The 21064-nt window shown below is 49.3% G+C and overlaps 1 protein-coding gene across 2 annotated transcripts in view; it reads right to left on the bottom strand.

The window, feature by feature from the left end:
• Nucleotides 1-21064, bottom strand: part of KDM4B (lysine demethylase 4B) — a 71524-nt gene that overhangs the window by 36273 nt on the left and 14187 nt on the right. For both annotated transcript variants that reach the window (XM_059870199.1, XM_059870200.1), the window contains 4 exons: nt 20804-20997; nt 6304-6353; nt 4037-4140; nt 1969-2106 (listed from right to left, as the gene is read on the bottom strand). In XM_059870199.1, coding sequence (XP_059726182.1) covers nt 1969-2106; nt 4037-4140; nt 6304-6353; nt 20804-20997 — 486 coding nt within the window. The remainder of the gene's footprint in view (nt 1-1968; nt 2107-4036; nt 4141-6303; nt 6354-20803; nt 20998-21064) is intronic.

The raw sequence follows: 21064 nt of genomic DNA, 5'->3' as shown, positions 1-21064 counted from the left end.
GTAAGGAAATAAACCCCAAACCTGCCTGCATGTGAGCAAGGACAATCTAATAGTGCCTGGGAGCATATAAGTCAATGAGGCCATTTCTGAAATAGAGGAAAGCTGTAGTGGTTAACTAGAAATCACACACTCAGGAATGGTGTGGGTTGGGAGAGACCTTAAATCCCATCTCATCCCACCCCTGCCATGGCAGGGACTCCTTCCACTGTCCTGGAATGTCCAGCCTGGCCCTGGGCACTGTTCTGGGCACCTGTGCCAGGGCCTGCCCGGCCTGCCAGGGAGGAATTTCCTCCTGATGTCTCTCCAGGAATTCTCTCCCCACAGAGGTGCAGGCAGCTCCAGTGCACACCCTCAGCTGATCATTCCTTAGGTCCCTGCTTACCCTCAAATGAGATTTGAACAAAGCTTTGCCCCCACAGTGTAACAAAGCCCCCCTCAGCTGGGACCCCCAGCCAGGCACCCCAGGGTTAATTAACACAGGTTTGCAGCAGTGCTAACCAGGAAGCTCAGAACAGACAAGTGCCACGAGTGCAATGGGAATAAATTGGGCACTTCCTTGCACACTTCCACTCTGTGTCCCCAGCTCTGCTCTGCCCTGCTGCTGCTTGTTCAGTAATTTCACGCTACGCTGCCTAACAATGTAAGCATGGAGGCTCCATCTAAAGCTGCACTTCCCAAATGTCACTTGTTTGTGAACACATGGCTGAACCCAAAATTGCTTTTAATATTCGAGTGGTGCCTGGTGGCTCCGTTGTAGTTAAGGGTCTGTCTGAATGTCCATGATAAACCCCATTTTCTGGGCTGTAATACCATGACCACTCACCACACGTAAACCTGCTCGACAAGGTCACAGCAGACAATCATTTTTTACATTTTTAAACCAAGACTGCTTGGCTCTTTTTGAGTTTCAGACACCTGACACTGATTGGAGGTCTCTTACAGTTTCAGGTTTTTCTTACCATCCCTTTAACTCCAGAACAAATCCAGATGTCTGACCCACCCCTGGAAGTGCCCAAGGCCAGGCTGGGCAGGGCTTGGAGCAACCTGGGATGGTGGAAGGTGTCCCTGCCCATGGCAAAACTTCCCAGACAGAATCTGAGCTTTGCTGGTCAGTTATTGTGCAGACTTCAAGCCAGGAGAGGTGTCACAAACCAAAGAACACCAGGAACCTGCCCTAATGAGAAATAACCACACAAACATAACTCTCCAAAGTTAACTGAGTGCACAGATTAGAGGAATTCAGGTATTTTCAGTGTTATTACCATAGTGTTATTAAAGCTTAAAAGTATTTCCAGCTTATTCCTTCCCCTCCAGTGTGTACCTAATGAGTTGTGCTCAGTTACATCAGTCACCTTATTCACTGTGAAACGCAGTTTGGATGCACCAGCAAACTAATTCCACCTACCAGTCCCAAAAGAACCTGTTCAGAACCTGAAGGCAACACTTGAGAAAGCCATTCCTACACCCTCAGAGTAAAATGGAGCTGGGGGGGCTCAGCCTGGAGAAAAGGAGACTCAGGGGGGCCCTGCACAGCTCCTGAAAGGTGCCTGTGCCCAGCTGGGGCTGGGCTCTGTCTCCAGGACAGAACCAGAGCACACAGCCTGGAGCTGTGCCAAGGGAAATACAGGTCGGATATTGGGGAAAAGTTTTTTATAGAAAGGGTGATAAAGTTCTGGAATGTTCTGCCCAGGGAGGTGGTGCAGTCCCCATCCCTGGGGGTGTTTAACAAAGCCTGGATGTGGCCCTGGGTGCCAGGGCTCAGTTGAGCTGTTGGGGCTGGGTTGGACTCGATGATCTTTAGGGTCTCTTCCAACCCAGGGATTCTGTGAATTCTGGGGATTCTGGGAAAACAAATTATCGAGAGGCAAAAGGTGGGACAGAGAGAGAGCACGTCCCAAAGCAGAGGCACTTCCTGTGCTCTCCTGTGTGGCAGGAGCAGCCCCAGCCCCAGCCCCTGCCCCTGCCCACCTGCGTTGCCATCTTGCCGTAGTCGATCCAGCGCAGGGTGGCGAAGTTGGTGGACTCGGCGCAGTTGAAGCCGTGGTTGAAGCCAGCGTGGTAGCCATAGGGAAATGTGATCATGAACTCCCCGGCTTCCTGGGTGATCTGCAAAACAAAGGCAAAAGGAGGAGACACCCCACAGGTCACTTACTGCAGCAGCTTGAGAACAGAGCCCCATTAAAAATCGCCACTGATGAAATCTCTTCCGGCTGGAGGGTGGGCAGAGCAGCACTGGCAGCTCTTGGCTGGCCTAGAACACTCCTGGTGAACTGCAGGAACACTCAAGGATTTCTCTTAAGGGAAAAACTCAGAGCAGTGGATGCAAGGGGTCACCTAACCTGAACTATTTCACACCTGCAGGCTCCAGTTCCAAAGGGGTCTCAGGCTGCCACATTCCAAAAGATCAATGCAGCACCTCCCCTCCTTGGGGCATGGAAGAGGCAGGGCTTGACCTTCCCTGTCCTTCCCAGCAGCAGTGCTGACAGAGCTCTCCCAGCTGTCACAGGCCAAGAATTCTGCCTGGATTCCTTCCCACAGCCACAGCCCACACCCCAGCAGCTCTGAGCCCACAGAGACTCCAGGGGACTGCACTTCCAAACACAAGGATGGGCCCAAATGCAAAATGTAAACACACAGAAGTTCAAACACTCCTCCCTCGGCTGGGCCAACATCTGAACTTGCAGATGTCATTAACATGAGAAGAATAATTCAAGAAAGAGGGAATCAAAGCTGCTGTGATACACAAGAAGCTCCAGCAGGATTCCAGGAGGAGGTGCTGAAGTCCAGCCCCTGGAGCCCCCTGCATCCATCCCCGCCACAAACCCAGCAGTGCCACTCTGCTGGCTCCAGGAGATGGACAGATGATGTTCCTGTCAGTGAATGCACATCCTGGTGTCTCCATTTCAAGCCCACAGCATCCATGGCACTGCTGTCAACATTATCCCACAATAAATTAGAAAACACTCCAGATGATGGATAGGCCATGCAGAAAAGTAATAACTATTGAAGGAAAGCCAGCACAAACTGCCACTCATGAAGAAAGCCCCAAATTTACTGACTTCTGCAAGCTCTTGAGGAATAAATGGAGAAATCAATAGGAGATTACAGAAATACACATTTTTAATTATTAAAAAGCCCTAGTATTGATCTGTTTCTTTTTTTCCAGAACAGCATTGTAGAGATTTATAAATGCTGCCTATTTCAACTCCATTGAAATCTGCCAAGGATTTGGATGAAGGGATCCTATCTCTGTTCCTCAGGAAAAATGGCACTTGTTCCCTGTTTGTGAATAACAGTGATCCTCCTCCAACAGCCACTGTTTCAGGACAGGGCTTGAAGTTTGGGACAGTGGAAGGTGTCCCTGCCCATGTCTGGGATTTAAGGTCCCTTCCCACTCCATGAAACCACTTTGGAGCAGGCCTCTGACACTTCCCAGGTCCACAGGCAGCTCTGGCTGCATGTGCTGGGAACACCCAGCAGCAGCAGCAGTTTGAGTGATTCTGCACAGATACAAATCCCTGTAACCACCCCTGGCTGAGGAGATTTTCTTCTTGCCACAAGACTTTAAGAATAAGCACATTAAAACGATCATAGCAAATAAACATGACCCCTCTTTCAAATCAGGGCTTAAGAGCTGCAGGGATCCTTCCAGGCTTAGAGCAGCATGAACACTTACACAACAGGGAGCCAGCACAGCCAGCTCCACTTTGGGTCACGCTGGATCCACAAGAAAATAAAAAAGTGTTTTTCTGAATCTCCAGTGGGGTTTTGCTGCCCCTTGACGAGCCAGACCATCCTTATCAGCTGGTCCCTCTCCACCTGAGAGGCTCCCTAGCTGCCAGAGTCTGTGCAGTGACAGCTTTTCTTCTCTGCAGTGTCTGAGCCAAAGGCCAAACCCTCCCTTTGGCAGCAGAGCTGGTCTGGCTGCACTCAGCACAACGATGCCCTTGGAGATGAAGGCAGTTCCCTGGGTGGCTCTGCTGGGCTGACTCCTCAGGAGAGAGGAGCTGTGCAGGGACAGCCTGCAGGGACCTACCCTGTCAAAGGGAATCCCGTATTTCTTCAGGATGGAGGGAGAGATGAGGGTCATCTTGTGACGGAGGAAAGCATCACATCCCTGAGAGCTTCCTGGGAAGAAGCCTGTGGAGACATCCAGAGGAGGAGCATCACTCCAGGGCTGTCCTTGGGAAAACAACACAGCCTGCCAGAGTGCACATCAGCCTCCCACATACCACCTCCAGGGAGACCTGGTAATACCCAGGGAAAGGAAAGGGCTCCATCCCAGGCAGTGGCCCCAGGAACAGGGACACAGGGGTCACAGCAGGGCCTGACCCAGTCAGCACCTCAACCCCCCTGAGTGTTAAATTCTCCCACTGAGTTATGAAAACTAATCACAAAGAATTAATTAGTCAACACTGCCCAAACCCCTCCATGGCAGCTCAGCTAATGTAACCCAACTCTCCCCAAGATCATGTCCTGCCCTCCCAGTGGCTGATTCCAAAACAAAATGTGTTTGCAGGGACTCAAACCCATCACACTTTAGGAAAACAACCCAAGCTCTGGAACCAAAACTAATTGATGAGACATAATGGAAGGGGTTTCAGAAAGTCAAAAGGATTACTGGATTCCAGGTTTACTTATATGTTCTGTACTAAAAGCATTTCAATTCAAATTATGACTGTCTGCTACCCAGCCTGTCGTCCCTCTCTGCAGTTCCTCTTTTTAATGCACAGTTTAAGTGGCTCTCATTAAAGCCACTAATAAAGAAGCACATTTTAAGTGATTAGCACCAATAACATGGCAACACATTAACATTCTCTCCATGGGCTCCATGGCTCTCCCAGTGAGCCCATTTGCAGCTCAGCTATTCATTTTCCATATTAATTGCACACTCATTTCTCCACAGTAAACTTCTCCCCACTGATGCACAGGACAGGGGAATGGCCAGGCAGCAATTCTGGCTCTTTGCAGGGTTAAACCATCACCCACCCAGCTTCCAGAGACAGGAAACTAAAATCAAGACCAGATCACTGATAATTTGCTCCTGGTTTTACAGCACAAACCATCTCCGTGCCTCAAAACTGATCAGCCGTAAAAATTAGTTACAAACAGCAAGAAACTTATTATTGCTCCTGTCAGACTTGGAGTGGTGTTTCAGAGTCTGCAGAACACAAGGCATCTGATTGATTGACTTCTTATAAAAATTACTTTTTTCATCTATTAAAACCTGGCAAATTACTGAGCTGTAGCTTTGAAATGCAACATTTCTGAGCAGCCATTTGCAGAGTTATTTGTATTTCGGGGTCAGGGAGCTCAGTGCCCAGGAGAACAGCACCAAGGCCCAGGACACCCACCCCAGTTTTTCTGCATTTACCCCACACAAGCAGCTGCTCCCCTGGACACCCTGGAGTGTGCTCAGCAGGAAAAGGCACTACAGGAATTTGTCTTTTTTCTGGGAAATCAGCATGAGAACTTCTTTTCTTTTGCAGCAGAGTAGAATCTTCCAGATTTCCCTGCCTGCTCCTACCTTCACCACCAGATTTAAACCACCCCACTTGCCTCGCTGGAGATGAACCACAGAGATTTGCAGTTAATTATTCTGGGCCAGCAGCTTTTTTTAGCTGGGCAGCTCCTTGAACATTTGCAAGTGAACAAAAATAGAAACAACACCAACAAATTAAAACATACCCACTTCTGCAGCCAGACATCTTCCCTGAAGCCTGAGAGGTGGGAGTTTGCCACAGCTCAAAGTAACTCTCCCTTCCCCCCACTTCCATTTTCCTTTTCTTTTTCCCTCCCTTTCATTTTTTCTTTCTTTTTAACATGAACTTTATGGCACTGAGAAATAAAGGAGGATGAGGCTAAAATGAAAGGAAAACCACAAAGACAGAATGGATTTATGGGGTGCAGGAGCAATGGGCACAAGCTGGAAGAGGGGAAGTTTAGGTTCAGGATCAGCCAGCAGCTGTCTGCTGTGAAAGGATTTTTAGGGCCCTTTCCACCCCAAACCCTTGTGGATTACACCCACTGCCCAGACATGGAGGGTTGGGCCTCAATGTCTCAAAATGCAAAGGTTTTTATGGAACTTTAGCTCAGGCCAGGTTTAGTTCAGTTCAGGTCAGGCCATGCCAGGAGACCGAGGCTTGGAGGGAAGAGTTGGAAGGAAAAGTGAATTTCCCTGACAAGTTCTCTGGCTCTGAAGCTGCTCCCCCAGCTCAGCAGGTTCCTCAAGCAGCCCCTGAAGTGCCCAGCAGGCTCAGTTAGTGCCAGTCCTTGCTGAGCCCAGCCCAAAGCCAGGCTCACCTTTTGCCAGGCGCTCCAGCCTCTTGCCGTGCTCCGGGGGAATGGCATACCTGGGAGAGGGACAGAGCAGACAGAAACCAAAACATGGTTACACATGATGAAACAAATCCACCTTTAGTGCAAAAACAGGGAGAGGAAAAGGCTAGGCCCAAGTGGGGCAATAACCCTCAGCACAGCACACAATGGCTGGCAATAAACCCCAAATTCTGCATGTCTGAAAGGCAGCAGTGACACCCAATCCATGGAAAAAACAGCATTTAGTCAAGGTCCTCCTTTAGACATGTTACATGAAGTGTGTGCTTTCCTGGCATCTTCTCAAACAGCACCACAAGGTTTCACAAGGTAGAAGGAAAATGGAGAAGACAGAGTGATGATGCAGCACTGGAAACCCCAGAAATAACTGAGTGCAGGGAACAGCAGGTGTGTTCTCCATGGGGAAAATATCTGCAAAATAAAATTGTGCTAAATATTAATAAGCAAGAAACAGATGGGCTGAAAAGGTGTGAAGGAGGGTCTGTGTGCTTTGGGAAAGAATGAACCTTTTTTCTGTGCAAATAGCTTTCATTTTCCTCAAAAAAGTAAATATTCTTCAGCACAGCCCAAGCAGCCATGGCTCAGTCCTCACGCCCCTGCTGGATTTTACTGTCTGAAGTGAAATAATGAAATTCAAGTTGTCAATCATTTTCTTGATGAGGTGACCCTGAAAATGCAGGGTCTGCTGATGAAAACATCATTAGAGGGTGTAGAGAACAACTTCTACCCTTCCTTAAGACACTCCTCTTAGATTTGGGGTCAGTAAAGTGCAAAAGAATTGGACTGGAATTTTTTTTGGAGTGCAAATTATTGAATGAAATTCTGGAAAAACAAGCAGCTGTCCCTCAGGTCCCAGCCACAGGGCTGGCTGTGCCCAGCACCTACAAACACCAGGGAAGTTTCAAATGGCTTTTTCTTCCCAAAAGCTGTTAGTTCTCTCAGTGCTTTGAGGTTCTCAACATTCTCAGGAGCAAAGCCCAGGTGACAGAGATTTATGTGTTCAGGTTATGAGAAGGGAACTGAATACCAGGACACATTTCAAGGTGTTTAACACGATGACACACAATAATATTGCCAATGGAAATTTGTAAATTGTTGGTTACATTCTGCAGCAAATTAAATATGGCTCTCCCTGCTTTTTGTGACAGAGAATTCTGAGAATTTACATTTGTGGGAATGGCATTTATTGCCAGCTATAACTTCTCTTCAAAGAGAATAATAAAAAATGCATTATTTTTGCTATTTCCAATAAAGATGTCAAACCCATCCTGCTCATTGTCCCTCGCTGGGATCAGGAGTTGCAGGAGGGGACCCAGCAACAGGTGCCCAGCACTGCCCCTCCTGGGCTGGGGGCTCAGAATGCACCTGCTCTGGGGGCTTTCAGCCAGACAAATTCTGCATTTTCCAGTGTAAAACCAGGACTGGGAGAAGCAGCTGGAGGCCCAAGCAGTGCCAGGAAATCAAACACACCTGGGCTGGCCTGGCAGGGGCATGACAGCACACAAATCCCACCCAGGGCCCGGCAGGGTTTAGCCACTAAGCTGATTTGAACTGATGGCTTGAGAAAAATGTAAGGTAAAACACCATGCAGCACCTAATCTTGTAAAATAATAAATGCAGCAACGGACTCCCAACATTCCCTGACCAAAGTTTGACAGTGCCTTAAATTGCATAATTATCAAACAATTCAATTTCATTTGTCTGGGACAAAGCTAGTGGCTTTTATTTTACAAAGACCATTCATCACTTACATAAATGTGATAAAACTAATCCCGATCCAAAGCTCCTTTGTGGGATTAATGTCCCTTAAAACAGGGAAATGAGACATTCCATTCCTTCTGGGAAAAATGCTGAAGGATTGGGAAAGAACTAATTTATGGCTACAAGGCTGCTGATGATTAATGTAATATCCCCAGTCTACAATGCAACCTTCACTTAATTAGTGCCTGTAATTGGGAGTTGTAAAGATAAGATTAATTGAATCTCGAGGATGTTAAAAGTTTAATACATTGGAACACGGTTATTGTGTTATCTGAAACTGCAGCCTGCAAAAAGCCAAGCAAGGCTTCAGAGAACAGCCCATGGAGAGACAAAGGAAAAATACTTGCTTGGATAGAAACCAGCCAGAGAGGAGGAATTTCCAGCTCATAAAAAAGAACTATATGTAATAATATACAAATCACAATACCCCAGCACAGAATGGTAATAGCCCACTCCAATTTTAGAAATTAACTTTTTTCTTTGGGCCTGTCTTTAGGAAGCAGAGCCTACACATCCCTCTGCATTTATTCTTAGGAATTCAAAATATTAACGGCAGAAGAGAATTAAAAGTAGGTCAAATTCTGCTTCAAGTTATGCTCACAAATCTGACTGATTTACATAAAGACAGGCAATAAAGACAGAATTTGGGCTGCTATTTAAAATCAGGAAGAGAAACAGAAGGCTCCTGCACGTATGGCACAGACTGAGCTCCCTCTACACACAAAATGATTGATCACGAGGCAGAACAACCATGGAAAGATCAAAAACTGCTGCAACCCAAGGGGTGCAGGCCCTGAGCCACGGGCACCCAGCAAGGGCTGGCTCTGGGTGCCCCTGATGCCCTGCTCTCTGGGAGAGCCAGCAGCCCTGTGTCCCTCAGCACAGGCTGTCACCATCCCCAAGCTCAGCTCAGCTCAGCTCAAAAACCTCAACTCCACAGGCACCCACAGGTCAAAAACATCCAATCACTTCCTCTTCTAAGGCAGGACTTCAGGAGCCCCCAGAGCTGGGGACACTGGCCTGGACGTGCCCCTCTGGCCCAGCTGTCCCCTGGACAAGGGACACTGATGGCCACAGAGCCAAAGCAGCAGCTGGCTGGAGATAAATCACACCTCCAAGGCTCTGGCCATGCAAACCAGGCTCCAGCCCAATTCCAAGGGCCAGCCTTGCACAGAGTGACCAAGACAAAGGGCCAGGCTTCACCCAAACCCTGCCACTCAGCACTTTGGGGATTACAGCAGGAAAAATGTGCTGCTGCTCTGCCAGGGAGCAGGAGATTTACACAACGGGGAAAAAAAGCAGCTGGAGATAAAAAGAGTTATAGTTCTGTGACTCAAATGTCATCTTACCCCCAAGTCAACAACCTGAAAGTAATATACTGAGCCTTTTAAATTACCGTTTTCTACTTTCCACCAAAACAACAGAAAATCCCTGAAGTGGATCAAGTACCACTTGTACACTTCTAGAACTTGCTGTTCTGTGGGAAAGACTCCCAGCTTCCAAACTTATTTCAGGAAACTTAATTCCAGCACTTCTGATCTCTACTTCCATGCAATTTTCTCAGTTTTTGAGTCAGAATCACAGGTCCAAAAGGTTTTGCCCCAAAGCTATAAATGAGTTAGAAAATGATCTTCCTGGAGTGGTGGGCTTGCTTTTGTTAACATGGAATCCCAAAACGGTTTGGGTTGGAAGGGATCTTAAATCTCCATTTCCAGCCCTGCCATGGCAGGGACACCTCCCACTGTCCCAGGTGCTCCCAGCCCCAGTGCCCAGCCTGGCCTTGGGCATTCCAGGGCTCCAGGGGCAGCCCCAGCTGCTCTGGGCACCCTGGGCCAGGGCCTGCCCACCCTGCCAGGGAGGAATTCCTTCCCAACATGAGTTGAACTGGACAGTCCCCTCTCTCTCCTTAACACAAAAGAGAGGTCTGTCCTATTTGCCATCATAGGATACCATTAATAGAGTAATTTTCTTGGTGTTTTGTTTATTCCCTTGGAATGGGGCTTGATGGATGTGGATAATTATCAGACTATAAAAGCCAGCAAATGTGCTATTTTCTATCGCTCTAAATCATCAAACAAATAAAGTGTGAAACAGCATTTCTGAATACAATTTTCCCCTCTAATGGTTTAGAATTATTATCAGGAACAATGAGAATAAATAAGCAAATGTCTTGTGAATTAAGAATTAAACAAGTGTGTCAGTAAAAAGGAGCACTCAGGCCATCCTGGGATGCAGGGATGCCTTTGGGGACCACCAAGGAACGATGGAGCAGGGAATTCACCTGGGCAGCTTGTGCTGCTCAGGGACCTCCAGTCCCAGGCTCTCCCCTCCCTGCTGCTTCCTCAAGGGGAGTCAAGCTCAGCTTTGGCTTCCAGTGGCCAACCCCTAAAACTCCATCCATGGCAAAGGCCTGCTCAGAGCTGTTTTCTGCTTGTTTGAGAGGGATTTCTCTCACCTGAATCCATCCCTACCTTTGGCAGAGGACCAGACCATCCTGCCCCTTCACCCAAAGCCTCCAAGACCTTTTCCCACTCCAGCTGTCACTCCCAGAGTTGTTGCCAGTTACACCTTGTTCCACACCTCAGTTACCCTCTCTTGCACCACCACAGAGCAATTAAGCAGTGATTAGCTGACCAAATCCCACACCCCACTCTGGGAGCCTGGGCTCCAGGGCAGGGGGAGGTTCAGCCACAAGACTCTGGAAATGTCACTTCAGTGCCATTCCTGGGAGAAGGTAAGAAACTCAATTTCACAGTGTCTGCACAAGGTCTGCCCAAGCAGGCCCCACACAGTTTAACACACAATAATTATGGAATAAGGAACACAAACAGAAAGGGAGCAGCACATTTAAAATGTCCAGGCCAACGTGTCAAGCTGGGGTGAGTTATCTGTCTTCAAAGCAGATTTAATTGTGCCAAGAACAGTGACCCTTTAAGACTCAAATGCCAACCTGCTCTCAGCCACGACAGGCAGAATGAAAAGCTGCTATTTCAGCCCCTGGAAGGCAAAGGGTGCCCATAAACCCAGAATCTGAACCCCGACCTTCAACACCTTTAGCCCCCACAACGGCAGCAAAGCCTCCAAAGAAAACCCCCTGGTCCATCAGGAATATTTATCACCCAACAGAAGCACTAAGAACCAGCATTAGCACAGGGAGGTCCCTCCCTGCAAAGCTCAGATCCTGCTCCTGAGGCCTCATTTTTCTACAAGGTAAAACATTAAACAACATCTCCTCACTGTGTCAGAGCAAAGCTCGGGGTGGAACTGGGGGTTTCCATGCTAGAGTCTCCCAGAATATCCTGAGCTGCAAGGGACCCACAGGGATCTGCTGTGCATCACTATTTTTAAGCTGGTTTGCCTGTATGAGAAAAGAAAAAAGGTATTCCAACAAGAAGAACAGGCTGTTCCTTTGTTGGTAGCACTGTCACCTCCCTTCCACGGTCACCTCTCTCTTCCTCCCCTTTACCCTCCTCCACAATTAACCTTCCCTCATCCCTCTCTCCCAACAACTTGTTAAAATACTGAAATCAACTCCCTTTCTTCTTCTTCTCCTCATCAATCTGAGGCTGGCCCAGGCTGAATGGGCTGGAAATCTCCCATTTCCCTTCTCAAGACCCTGGTTAGGAAAGGAGAATCCCTGGCCTCCCTCTCCTGCCCCCTTCTGCTGTGGCTCCTTCCATCAGCAAACCCTGCCTGGAGATGAGACCACACAGGGAGCAGAGAGCTCCCTGCTCCTAGGACAGAGCCCTTACCAAGTGCCTGCAGTTTTCTCTTGAATGGATCACTTCACAGGGCAAGGGATGGTGGAATTCAGCACCTTTCACCAGCAGTGACAATCATTTCAAATAATGACATTTTCATTGAATACACCCAGAGTGAGAGATACACACAGGGGCTGGGCAGTACCAACTCCAAAAGCCATAATTAGGAGTAAATAGGTAAAGACAGGACAAATCACAAGCCCAAAGCACACCAAACCCTCCAGCCTCCCACAGCTGCCCAATGCAGCCCTTGGGCAGGGAAGAAAATCAGGGCAGACCTGCTGAGACAGGGCCTGGGCACCACCAAACACACCCAGCACTCACCACAGGGCCCATCTCACTGCAGACAGTCCCTTCCACACACAGAACTTGCTCATTACCCACAGTGGGAAGAAATGTTGCTGCCAACAGAGCAGCAGGATGAAAAACTTCCTCCTTCCCCAAAGAAACTGAAGTTGTGACTGCACACTGTCCATTTGTTCTCCAGTAAGGATGGGCAGAATATCTCGGGTTACTCTGAAGCTGGGATCAAATCCCTGGAGACTGAGCACTGGAAGATTAGAGTCAAGCCTAACTCGTGCCAATCATGTACTTCTGAAAGACTCTCCAACCCTCAGAGTTGCCTTGAGCTAGAAATAGGATTAAAGAGCCATTAGTTTCAAGAAGTGACATTAGACAGGAGCTTTTTAAAATTCTGATTTTAAAGCAATATGAATTTTCAAGAGGTACAACTGAGCTCCAAGATTAGCACAATGGGCTACTTCCAGTGTGATTCACTCACCCCCGACTCAAGGAACACAAAGAGGAGATTTTTCCAGAACTCCAAATGCAATTTTTGAATACATTTTTTTAAAAGCAGAGAATTTAATGTGAACAACCATCTGCTCTTGGAAGGACTCTCAGTGCCCCAGTCCAGTCAGCTCCACAGCACAAGTGCCAGGCACAAAGCACAAAATTGCAGAGCACATTGGAGTCTCTCCCTCCACATGCAAAAATAACCCAGAGCCTGCCTCTGCCTGCAGTGAATGAGCAGCAGGAAGGAGCCATTTTACTAAGAAAAGGTGTTTGGGGAAAAACATTATGAAGTCATTTACTCATTCAGTTTAGCCAAGAAGATAATTAGTACACAATTCAACAGAGATGAATGACTACAATATTCATCCCCTTGCCATTCCCCGTTATTTGTTTGGAAGAACCTGCTCACATCAGATTTATTTCCCTAAACTGGCAATCAGATTATTAATTACTGGTTGTTTTTGTAGTGGATACCATACAAATAGAAAGAAAAGCAAAGATCATGCTTCAAAGAGCCTGCATTCTAAAATAATAGCTCATTTCAGCTCCAGAAACCAGGAGAAAAAAGGTAGCCAGGGGAGATCAGAGCTATCTGAGCCTTGTACCAGTGACCTGTGTGAGCTGCCTCCCTCACCGGGCACACAACACGAATTCCTGAACCAAACAGGATAATTGCCTCCAGCAGAACAAAAGAAATTTGCTCATGAGTAATGAAAGATACTCTTAGATTAGGAAACCCCTTGTGCTAGAGGTGCAATGCCTCTACACACACACTTTTCTTTTCTGAGGAGAAAAAATCCAGCATTCCAAAGGTTTAATGCTCCTCATCCATCAAACTGCACCGTTCCCAGCTACAGCTGCTTTGAAGTGAGAGCTGTGTTCTTGTCAGCATCAAAGCCACAAGTGTTGTAGCTGAGATTTGATAAAGATCACTGACACAGTTTGTAAAGTTTCCTTTATTTCTCCTGTTTGATCCCCGTTGTGTGGCTGATTGGGCAGCTGGAAATGAAGTGGATGCAAACCCAGCACATTTATTCCTTGGAACATTAAGGGGTTAACGAGTGCTCAGCTCTCAGACAGCACCGAGTGTTATTTAAGTGCTGTCATTACTACGGGCTCCTCTTATTTTAAACCTCACTTGTGCTGCACTTGGCATCACCCCTCCACAATTTTCCCTGCTGAGTAAAGAAAAAAAAAAAATCCCCGCTGATTTCTGCCAGCGTGTTAACAAAATGTGAATAAAGACAAAGCTCTGCAGCAGCACTCCTGCTCCCTCCCAGCCCTCCCAGCCCTGTGCCAAGCTGGAATCTGCAAGCTCATTGTCCCACGGGGAGCAGATCAGGCTGGAGGAGTGAGATGGAGCATGGAAGCACATCTCCCTCCCCTCCAGCCCCAGTGCTCTGCTCAAAAGCCTCTGTTATTAAACCAATCTGTGATCCTGTCAGACTTCCATAGATCTTCATTTCAATCCAGGCCTGAGCTCTGAGCAGACACCTTCAGAAGGCAGGAGTGGTTGGAGCAAGAGCCTTCCTGGATCAAAGAGCTGCTTCTCTCAGTCCAGCTGGGGCAGCTGGGCTGCAGCCACAGCAGGGACCACCCCAGGATGCTGCTGTGACCCCAGACCAGCACCTCCTCCTGCTAACAGCACTCTGGAAAGTGCCAAGGGGAAGCACAGGTGGGAAGGGTCTCCTCTTTGCTGGGTCAGGTACAACACATGAGCCTCAACCTCCAAGATTTCTAATTTGGACCAGCAGAACAGGCTCAGTAAAGATGGACATAAAATGCACAGACTGAAAAGTGAAATGGCAGCAAAGCACAAAGTAATTCCATGCCTTTTGCCCTGGGTTTGGGTGAGAATAAAAACCAAAGAGGGCTCTGGAGGGGAGCACAAAGAGCAGGGAGCTGAGTGAAAGGGGTGCTGAGGCTGAGATCAATCCACCTGTGCCTCCTCAGACAAGTCCCACAGCTGATTCCATCAATCCCCCAGTCTGCCTTGACCTTCATGGCATTTTCTCTCAGTTAGGTGAGGGGGAATGAAGAAAGGCAATACTTGAGTCCTAACTCCCCAAATCCTGTTCTTCCTCTGCAGCAGAAAAATGACCTTTTAATAATCTGTCTACAACAGCCTAATGAAAGACCACAAAAACCTGAGTCTATTAAAAAGAGAAATCTCCCCTATTCCAGTTGCAGCACCTGATTGGGAAGATAATCCAAGCCAGAGCCCATTCAGGTCTGGGACAATGTGGTGACCCCAGGGATTCTGAAAGCAAAGCAGCAGTGAGCACTGTCCCCCTGCTGAGGGACCCCTCATGCTTCTCCCACAGCACCAGCTCCAGGAAGAAGGGCTGGGGGTGTGCTGATTAACTAATGGCTGCAGCTTGCAGGGCTGGATTAATGACTCCCTGCTCCCAGTTATCAGGGAATTACAGGGGCTCCAGCTCTGCATCCCAGCACATCCCTCCTCCCAGGCATCTCCAGCAAACCCACGTGCACACGATTCTCAGGGCAGAAAGCCCATTCCAAGCAGATTTCACCTTCATTTTAGAAAAGTCAGGAGAGTGAAAAGCTGTTCTGCCTGGCCATACTTTATCTCACTTTCCTTTTATCCCTTTTAATGAATATCCCTGTTCCTTTCTCTCTCCCTTTTATCAACAGAAAGGGGTCTTGCTCTGCCAAATCTGCCTGAGAGCAAATGGTGTTGCAGTTAATCTATAAATCAACCATCACCATAAATTCTGCTCTTTCTCCATCCAAAACAGCAGAGCTGTAAAACAGATTACACGGGACAGCAGAGGCAGGAAGGAAATCTGGGAGCTGTGAGGAGCTGCCATCACAGCCAAATGGCCTTCCCTGCTTCTCCTGTCTCCCCACTCCACCCAGAAAGCCTCCAGACCTCTGCTGCCAGGCCTGGAACACTTTTAGGAGCAAGGACACCTCACACACTTCCCAGGAAGATGATGCAGACCTAGGGGATTGAGGGAAGAAAGGGAATTCAGGAGAAGATTCTGCAGCCTAACACCAAGAAACAGGAAAAGCAAAACTCAGAAAAATACAAATTCTGGTGTGGAGCATCAGCTGTGCCTCCAGCCAGGGCAGCCTAAGGAGCCTCAGCATCTCCAGGGTGCAAGGTGCTGAGACCCCAGCAAGCAGCAGTGGCAGACCCCCTGACCCTGCAGGGATCCCAGCAGCCTGGGCAGAGCCCCCTGAGGGCAGGGGATGGGGAGGGACCACGGCTGGCCCTGCAGGCACACAGGGCTGCAGCAAACAGGAGCCTGCAGGGGGTCACCCCGAGCCCACGGAACATCTGGGGCTGCCAGAGCAGGGGCAGGGCAGAACAGCACGGGGTGGGGAGAGGGCTGAGGGCAGCACCCTGCAAGTGAGCAGAGAGGCTGGCAGAGCTAAGCTCCATGACTGCACTGGGTCACTCTCCTCCTCCGAGGCAGTTTTCCAGGGATTAACATTTGCTGTCCTGAGGGGAGGACAGCACAAGAGTTCAGCAAAGAAAGCTGCAGCTCCTGCAGACCAGAGGGAGAAATAAAACCTGGAAGGTGCTCAGCAGCTCAGATCTGCTGCTGCTCCAGGAGGGGCTCTCAGCCAAGGCCAGAGTGGCTCCTTTGAGAATCCCTCCCTAGGGAACAGCCAGTCCTGGCTGGAATCTCCCTCCCCTCACCTGTGGAAAGGTGAGCTTTCCCTGCTGACAGCACACCAGACAGATTAAAGTGCAGATGTTACAAGAGAGCCATGGGACCCCTGGCTGGTCTGGCTTGGAAGGGACCTTCCCTCCCACCCAGAGCCAGCCCTGCCAGGGCAGGGACACCTCCCCCTGTCCCAGTGCCCCAGCCCCAGTGTCCAGCCTGGCCTTGGGCACTGCCAGGGATCAGGGCCAGCCCCAAGGAGGACCTGCCCTCCTTGCCTGCTCCTCGACTGGACTTGCCCCACACAGGGAGCCTCGCTGGGCACCTGGAGGGAAGAAAGAAGAAATTCTAAAACATTTTAACCAACAAAGGCTTGGGGTAACTCCATGGACTCTCAGGTTTGCAGTCCTTACCCAAGACAGAATTCCAGGAGTGTTTCTGGAATGTAATTGTATCTGTGACCAGTGCTTCCTACTAATCATATTATTTTAAAGTTCCTTTGGTAATTTGTCCTTAATTCCATACAAACTGCTGTTCTGGCATAAAGTGTACTTTGTGATATCAAAGTCAAACAGATTAGGCATGATCCACTTCCAGCCAGGGAGTGTTTTGGAGAGGAGATGATATAACTTAAAAGCTAAAGCTGGCTCCCAGTTTTAATTAAAGGGGATTAAACATCCATCATGATAAGGGAAAAGGGACATTTTATAAAAATCAATTACCTTCCTCAGGTCTGGTTTAACACCTGCAGTTTGTGGGAGAAGGGAGAGTGTAACATCCCACAGCAGCCAGGGAAGGTACTGTTACTGTACAGCCAGATCACAAAATATCCAGGAAAAATAACTGTAGCTCCCAGTCAGGGGGTACTGACAAAATAAGATGTTACTCTCCTGAAGTGTTTTAGGCAAATTCACCAGACTCAGATTCAAAGTTTCCTGCAGCATTTCCCCACACCAGGAAGCCTCCAGGCAGGGACTGCAGTCTTTATGGAGATAAAAGGAAGGGCTGGTGGAACACCTCAGCATCCAAAAACATTCTTTTGGATTTGCAAAGGCTGAGCCACATCCATTCCTCATAAAATGCCGTAATAAGCATGAAGAATGAGGCCTGGCACTCAGCTTTGTTGCTTCTGTCATTATAAAATCAGTTTCTGCCTGCACCGTTTGACAATATGCTCAATTTTAGATCTCACACTGGAGTGTATGAGGTAATTATACACAATATGTATAATTGATACAGCAAAAATTCCCATCACCAGAGGTTTAATATGGGGCTGCAGAATTAAATACATTTCAGTTATTTCCAAAGTTTGAGACTATGGAAAGGTGGCAATTAAATTCCTAACGCGAGAGGGACGTTCCAGTGTAACTTGAGAAAAAAGCAAGTGAAAGGCTGGATCTGGCAGCTCCTGCCTGAGGGGCTCCCCATGAGGTCACACAAGTGCTGCCAGCCCTGGGGGTGCTGCCTGGCAGTGCCCACACCTCACCTGACCCAGCTGCAGCTGCAGCAGTGAGAGAAGGTGGGAGCAGAGCCTGGGCCCGGGACCAGCACACCCAGAGGGAAAATCCCCCTGGAAAGGAGGGCTGGGAGGGAAGCAGCTCCTTTCTCCCCTTCCTTCAGAAGGCAGCAGGGCTGCTGGCTCCTCACCCTTCCCACAGCCCCAGGTAATTTATGGCAGACACAAAGAAAGAGTTATGGTTTTTAACCAGCAATTTTGAAGCAGATACTACCAACATACAGAGTCCTTGGTTCCACTGAATAAATATCTCTGACAGCCAAACAATAACTCTGCCTCTTATTTTAGAGCTCAACCCCAACCCAGTAGAGTTTGTAACTCTCCACACTCCTGCTATTCCCTGAGGTGCTTCCAAGATGATCACTGTCAGAGCCACGGAGTCTATAAAAAGGATGAAGGAAGCTGGGAAATTTCCACAGAGGTGGTGCCAGCACAACAGAAGGAACATTTCAGCCACCCCTGAGCACAGCCAGGCTGCAGCACTGCCATTGCAGCAGTGCAGTCCAAGAGCTCCCCCAGCTGAGCTCTGGGACAGCTGCAGTCACTCCCAGCACAGCTCAGGTACCTGGAAAGTTCCAGATCTGCTCCAAGGGGATTCAGATTTGCTCTCTGCAGCCAGGGCTTGCTCAGAGAAGAGCTGGAGAACTCTGAAGAGGAGCTGTCACGGTGCAGAACAGGGAGTGCCTTGGGGAGTGCAGACTCCTGCCTGATGCTCAAGGGAAGGGCAGGGGGGCCCTGCAGAGCCAGCAGTGGCATCCTGTCACAGGCCATCCCATCCTGTGTCACACACTGCCACCTATCCACGAAAACTCCACTGAAAGGGAAAAGCTTCTGCTCCAAACATGGCCTGTCCTCAGACCCTCACCTTCCCCCAGCTGGGGCAGCTCTAGAGGAGAGACCCTCCCAAACACAGCACGGCTGGAGAAAGGATGGAACAACCCAGCCCAAAGCTCAGGCCAGCTGCTGCCACCCCTCCTGGAGCAGCCCAGTCCTGCTGGGACTGTCCTGGTGGCCCTGAGCTCCTGCTGGGACTGTCCTGGTGTCCCTCAGCTCCTGCTGGGACCATCCTGGTGGCCCTGAGCTCCTGCTGGGACTGTCCTGGTGTCCCTGAGCTCCTGCTGGGACTGTCCTGGTGTCCCTCAGCTCCTGCTGGGACTGTCCTGATGGCCCTCAGCTCCTGTTGGGACTGTCCTGGTGGCCCTCAGCTCCTGTTGGGACTGTCCTGGAGGCCCTCAGCTCCTGTTGGGACTGTCCTGGTGTCCCTGAGCCCCTGCTGGGACTGTCCTGGTGGCCCTGAGCTCCTGCTGGGACTGTCCTGGTGTCCCTGAGCTCCTGCTGGGACTGTCCTGGTGGCCCTCAGCTCCTGCTGGGACTGTCCTGGTGGCCCTGAGCTCCTGCTGGGACTGTCCTGGTGTCCCTCAGCCCCTGCTGGGACTGTCCTGGTGGCCCTGAGCTCCTGCTGGGACTGTCCTGGTGTCCCTCAGCTCCTGCTGGGACTGTCCTGGTGTCCCTCAGCTCCTGCTGGGACCATCCTGGTGGCCCTGAGCTCCTGCTGGGACTGTCCTGGTGGCCCTCAGCTCCTGCTGGGACTGTCCTGGTGGCCCTCAGCTCCATGGGCAAAGGGGATGAGGAGCTTCCCATGGGCTGTGGCACCATCTGCTGGAGATGGCACCAGGAAAATGGGTTGGAATTGAGGGATTCTGGAGAATAACAGACAGGATCCAAACTGAATCATATTCTGAGCTGGAAACCCACAGGATCATCTGTCCAACCCCTGGCCCTGCACAGACACCCCAACAGTCCCACCCAGTCCCAGAGCAGTGCCCAAACACTCCTGGAGCTCTGGCAGCCTTGGGGCTGGGGCCACTCCCTAGGCAGTGCCCAGCAGCCTCTGGGAGAAGAACCTTTCCCTGGCATCAGTCACAGCCCAGTCACAACCCAGAATCACATTTCTGGGGCTCCATCTTGTTTAACAGAGGTATCACCAGAGATTCTGCAAAATCCTCCTGCAGCTGCCCCAGACAGCGAGCCCAAGGACCAGGAATGTTCAGACAGACTTCATGACGTGCTGGAAGGATTTTTTTAAAAATTCCCATTGATGTTCCAGAGAGTCAGCCCCTCCCTCCACCCTTCCCAGGCCTGGAAAAGAGCACTGGAGCCACTCATTCACAGCCTCCTGGCTCCTGGGGGCTTTTATGTGCCACAGGCACCCAGACCCAGAGCCCCCAGGGAGCCATAGCCCTGAGAGGTGGGAGGATGCTGCTGCCACTGCCAGGGCACGGTGACAGCAGAGCCTCCCTGTGACATTTCTGCTCTCATTTGCACGCAAATGTCAATATTTATTAGTCACATCAACATCTTCAGCAAAGCTCCCCTGGGCTGCTGAGTCTCTGCACTTATACTTTTAAATTGCTTTAAAAAGAAGCATATTGGCTCTTGGTAACTTATTCCAGACTTCCTACAGTCTTTATTTCATCCTTAACTATCTACTGCTTTTGTGGGAAGTTATTTCCAACCAGTCTATGCATCAACAGTGTTGAAAAATGCTTTACCATCAGGCCAAAAAACGACCATGGAAAAGTAACCTTCCCACTTCACTTGTCCCTGGAGCTGTGAACATATTCATGTATTTAAATAATGGAAATCTGAAAGTAACAGATGTTTCCTGTGCAAGAACAACAGAGCTTCACTATTACAGTGCCTCTGAAGCATCCACACATTCCCATGCCCATTTGCTCTCCTGTGCATTAGTTTGCAAAAATCCCCAAGTGCTGAAATCTGGTTTTAATCGTGATGTCAACAAGTCTCCCTAATCCTGCTGGAAGTCAGGAATTAGGCCTCTGAGCAAGCCAGCATGAAAGAAAGTGAAATAGCTTTTAAATGTTACGTAGGAGGGAAGAGGAGAGAAAAAATGGGAATTGAGAGATTAGGTAAACCTGATGGGATTGGGTAGGGCTGGGGAAAGGATATTTCCGTGGTGTCCAGGAGCCCTCACTCACCAGGATTTGGGCTCCCCAAAATGCAAGTAGTTGATGCTGTAGAGATCCATGTCCTCTGTATGCCAAGCAAAAGTTGTCTTCCACATGCCAAAGTAGAGGTAGGGAGTGTTCACCCCCTCGATGATGATGCCACACTCGTGCTCCACCATGTCCAGGAGGGTGTTCAGGTTGCCAATGTTCCACTCATCCACGTCCTGGAAGCCAAGAGGAATGCTTTGAACGGGGAGGGCCAGGAGCAAGCACAGCCCCCAGCTCCCTGCA

This window comes from Haemorhous mexicanus, chromosome 29 (assembly GCF_027477595.1).
Source record: "Haemorhous mexicanus isolate bHaeMex1 chromosome 29, bHaeMex1.pri, whole genome shotgun sequence".
Taxonomy (NCBI): domain Eukaryota; kingdom Metazoa; phylum Chordata; class Aves; order Passeriformes; family Fringillidae; genus Haemorhous; species Haemorhous mexicanus.
This window is presented reverse-complemented; position numbering and strand designations above follow the sequence as displayed.